The sequence below is a fragment of the Poecilia formosa genome, unplaced genomic scaffold, assembly GCF_000485575.1.
Source record: "Poecilia formosa unplaced genomic scaffold, Poecilia_formosa-5.1.2 Scaffold66, whole genome shotgun sequence".
Taxonomy (NCBI): domain Eukaryota; kingdom Metazoa; phylum Chordata; class Actinopteri; order Cyprinodontiformes; family Poeciliidae; genus Poecilia; species Poecilia formosa.
In genome coordinates this window covers 897,128-901,297 of record NW_006800005.1, presented here as the reverse complement: position 1 = coordinate 901,297, position 4,170 = coordinate 897,128, and the positions used below count along the sequence as shown (strand labels likewise).

The following is a 4,170-nucleotide window of genomic DNA, read 5'->3' as shown; positions in this document are numbered from 1 at the left end:
TCTTGTTCTCAACCACAATTTTTCCCCAAATAGCCATCTTTTTGGTGTATAAATAATTTCAGTCAGCAAAATATGTGCGGCTACTAAGATAAAGTTGAAAAAAGTGATGATTTATTCATGTATAAAAACAGCAAGCAACAACTGACTGAAATATATCCTAATTTAATTTAGCAATGCCTGTGAAATTCAATTCATTCAATGTCTTGTAAGTTGACATAGATGTAATACCAGAATCAAACAGCAGATGGCGTATGGAAGCTGCTCTGATCCAGGCGTCATTTCAGTGGGCAAGAAAAAGGCTTTGCATCATAAAACACACTGATACAATCCCTTTACATACAGCGTAGGGGTTTAAAAAATTGAATGTCAGGCACAAATATTAAAAAGAAATTGTGTATCATGACTTTTATTACTTTGATGGATTGTTCCCTTGAAGCTGAGGATTGTCCACCTCTGAAATCCTCAGCATAGGAGAGCTGAAGGTAGATGAGCAGGGCACCAAGTTGTGGGTGTTCAGATAGCTAATTTTATCGCCACTGTCCCCCCTGGATCCTTCCTCCAGACTGGCCTCCAGTGAGTACGGCCCGTGCGACTGGCATCCGGGCTGCGGTGGCGGACCCAGGCCGTGCAGAAGGCTGTGTCCGAAGTGGGAGTCGCATCGGGCTAAGTTGTCGGTCAGGTGTTGCATGTAAACCTCCTCCAGCTGTTTCTCCAGCAGCCCATTCAACACAGAGTTGGACATGGGCTCCAAGCCGGGCAGATCCAAGCTGATGTTTTCGCTCGCCCCCATCACCAGGTACCCCTGGTCTGGGATGGACTCCTGTTTGGCCTCCGTTTGGAGATACGCCTCTGGTACGTTAGGCTGAAAGTGAAAGTCCTCTTGGTTGGCTACGGTTCTGGGGAGGTTGTGTGAGATGCGGCCCGAGTCGGCCACCTGCAGGTCTGGGTAATGCTCCAGGAGGCTGCAGTCTTCAACGCAGATGGGTGGCAGGGCGGCTGCCGGTGAACACCCAGGAATCAGGAGGCCTGGAGGCTCAGAGACCACTCTCAGTCCCTGGGGTTTGTTGGGGTCCAGCTCTTCCTGGTTTGACTCTGATCACAGAAAACACAGTGAATGATTCCAGTGTAGCATTCATTTTCCCTTAACCTGTACTTACCAAATTTCAAATGTTAAGCTTTCGGTGCCTTAAATTTAGAGAGATGTGCAGTTTAAAAGTAAGGAGGCCGTGGATATTGCCAGAAGCAACTTAAAACCGCTAGTGTGTGTTGGGAAGATCTTATCTGGCAAAAGAGGAAGCACCACAGACCTACTGAAGCAGTGCAACTAGAAGATAAAGTAACACAAGATGAAAGCGGTGTAGTCTGTTTTTAGATTGCTGGATTCTTCTTCCAACAATGCTGCTAGGAAACCGTAGTAACGAGTCTACTCACCTTCTTCGGCTAAATGTATCTGTGGGTTGACAAAGTTCGGCTCGGAGACAGCACAGCTGAGCGGGTCGGCGCATCGCGTGCTCGTCTGATATCCTTTCCTTTTGGAAGCTGTGGCGAACTTCCTCTCCTCCCTGTAGCACATTAATCTGAGAAAACCTTCAGCCAGCATGACTCCAGGAATATCCTCTCTTCTGCACCGTCCTTTCGGCTTATTTCAAGCAACAATTTCAAATCTTAATGGCGGTGTTACGTCGCAAGTGTAATGATGCAGCTCTTTTGCCCTGTTTCACTTCTGCAATTGAGAACAGTCAGTCCCCACCTCTCACTTCCTTTATTAATATCTCGCCAAACATCACAGAGTAAAAAAATAAAATAAAATAAAATAAGATCAGTACATTTGCACTTAAGCAGGAATGGAGGCAAAAATTGCTAGTTTTTGTCCTCTTCAAGAGAGATTCCCTGCTCTGTACAGGAACTGACTTCTTTCTTGGCTTAAAGCTTCAGCTCCATCTCCAGTCAGCTGAAGACTGGGAGGTCACCCCATGATCTCAATGAACTTCTTTGCCCAATGGTTTGCTGCCTTAGTGCTGCTCCTCGGATCACTGAAATGCTAGAAGTCTTTTCCACAAACCTTTAACATTCTGACTGAGAGAAGAAGGTTCTCGCTCAAAGTTTGAAGGCACATTGGCCCATCAGTATGGTAAAACTATCCTCTACTCGTCGCAGAAAACCTGTTTCAAATGTAAATCTTACACCTCCGTGTTTTACTGGAGATATTTACCTAATGTCAGTGTGTTGGGTCAATGCCAAAGAGCTTGGTGCCGCTTCCTCAAGGCCAGGGCATTGGTGGCGACGGCGGTAGGAGTTTGTCCTGTTATCAGTGGGTCACCGGTTTGATCCCATCCATCTTTGTCGTTGTGTCTTTGATGCTGGTGGTGAGAGGGACTGGAGGCGAGATATGGTGTCCTTGCTTTTAACAGACTGATTTTGAGCTGATGTCTCAACTCCAGTCCTTGATGTCCTAAAACTTTAATAGCATCCCACGTCCAACACATCTCAATAAATTGACTGAATTACCTCCTAAATACACGATCAAGATCTGCAGACACCTCTAAGTTAAGTGTGTGTCATAGCTTTAGGCACCATTTTCATGATCATCTTTACCCCATGAGGCAATTTCTCACAAGTCCGTTATATGTCATGCTTTTCAAAGTCATCACAAAACAGCTGTTAGCTGTAGCTAGAAGTCTTTAGATCACTGCAGTTCTATTAGATCACCACTATTTAGTCACCGACATACTTTGAATGGTTTTTTTTTTTTTATTATTACTCAGAAACAAAGAAGAGGTTGGAGTTGAAAAGATGATTCACACATGATGAGTGGAAAGCAGAAGTATCTTTCCTTGGTAAATTAATCTGTGTGCCACGTTGTTGACATGGGAGACAAATACTTATTTAATTCAGTGACATGAAAACTAGTTTATATATTTGCAATGCAAGAATTTATTTTTGATTATTTTGTATGTAGATTCTGAATTTTAACCAAAGAAATAAAATATGAGATTGATTTTTATTTAATTTTTGTATGTGAGGAAACTTAAAGATTCATCAGGGGATCCGATAATTATTTCCCCACTGTAAAGGTACATTTTAGCTTTGTTTCAAATGTCAAAATTAAGGTTTTTGGATTTGGTTCCCATTCTTCATTTTTCAAAGAACATGTCTCATGTAAATCTTTCTGCTGTTTCCACTAATTATTGTCACAAGACCTCAGCTGGATACAGCTGATTAGTCAGTCTTCCTCCTGACTAGGTTTTCTTGGATGATGTACTTGTTAGAGCAGTTTGTTCAATTACATTAAGCTGAAGCAGATTACAATGTCTTGGAAAAGTATCCATTTTTGTCACATTATAACCACAAACTTTAGTGTTTTATTGTCGGTTTTTGTCGTAGTCCAACACAAATTAGTACGAAACTGTAAAGAAAAAAAAAACGTAAGCACAATTTTGAATTTTCTTATAAACATCTAAAAATGTAGCAAGAATTCAGCTCTCTTTACTCTTTGTTTTCTTCCTTTGAATCATTAAGAATTAGCATTATGTGTAATATGTTGATCACCACTCATAGGACGCAGTGTAATGGCTCAAAAAATAACAAATACTGTGATGCTCAGGGCAAGAGTTGCTTTTCTACATGTTCATTGTGTGTTGCATCTTCAGTGCGCTTCTAGAATTAACACTTCTAGAACTAAACCTAACCCTGCTGCTATGAAATATAATCTCTGCTGCCCAGATTTAGCATGTTATGACATTCATATACTGTCTTCAGTCAGAGGTTCTTTCCCATTTGTTGCAAGACTGACTGCTTCAGAGATCCTTCCTTCAACATCCAGAACGACTCTTTGAAGATATTTGGATGATATGAGTTACAGCTGATGTTTATGTACTCAAATGAAAGGTCAGATTTCTCAAAATGCCTTTAGTGTAATTTTATCCCATAAAAATGCTTGAATGTTCTGTAGCTTACTTTTTGAATTTGCATAACATTTACAAAAATGTATTTTCATTTAGTCACTGAAGGATATACATTTAGATTGCTAGAGAGGATATTCATTGAGAATTTATGATGTGAGAAACAAAATAATTTTAGTAAAAACAAAAAAATACATTCTAAACCCCTGGAAATTATTTGTTGTGCGCAAAATATAGAAAAGTGTCAGAAAAAAGTTGAAAATATACA

General features: G+C 40.7%; 1 protein-coding gene across 1 annotated transcript; it reads right to left on the bottom strand.

Annotated features, from left to right (window-relative positions):
* Window positions 1-2,190, bottom strand: LOC107836535 (uncharacterized). The gene is made up of 2 exons (XM_016672780.1): window positions 1,432-2,190; window positions 1-1,092 (listed from the first exon to the last, which is right to left on the bottom strand). The coding sequence occupies exons 1-2, from the start codon at window positions 1,598-1,600 to the stop codon at window positions 410-412; spliced, it is 852 nt and encodes a 283-aa protein (XP_016528266.1). The 5' UTR covers window positions 1,601-2,190; the 3' UTR covers window positions 1-409.
* Between the last annotated feature and the right edge of the window lie 1,980 nt (window positions 2,191-4,170).

What these genes read in the sequence shown, in the direction of transcription:
- LOC107836535 (XM_016672780.1), bottom strand. Translation starts at nt 1,600, where the DNA reads ATGCTGGCTGAAGGTTTTCTCAGATTAATGTGCTACAGGGAGGAGAGG. An exon ending in GATACATTTAGCCGAAGAAG is followed by an intron (nt 1,093 to 1,431) that starts GTGAGTAGACTC and finishes TTCTGTGATCAG; the next exon opens with AGTCAAACCAGGAAGAGCTG.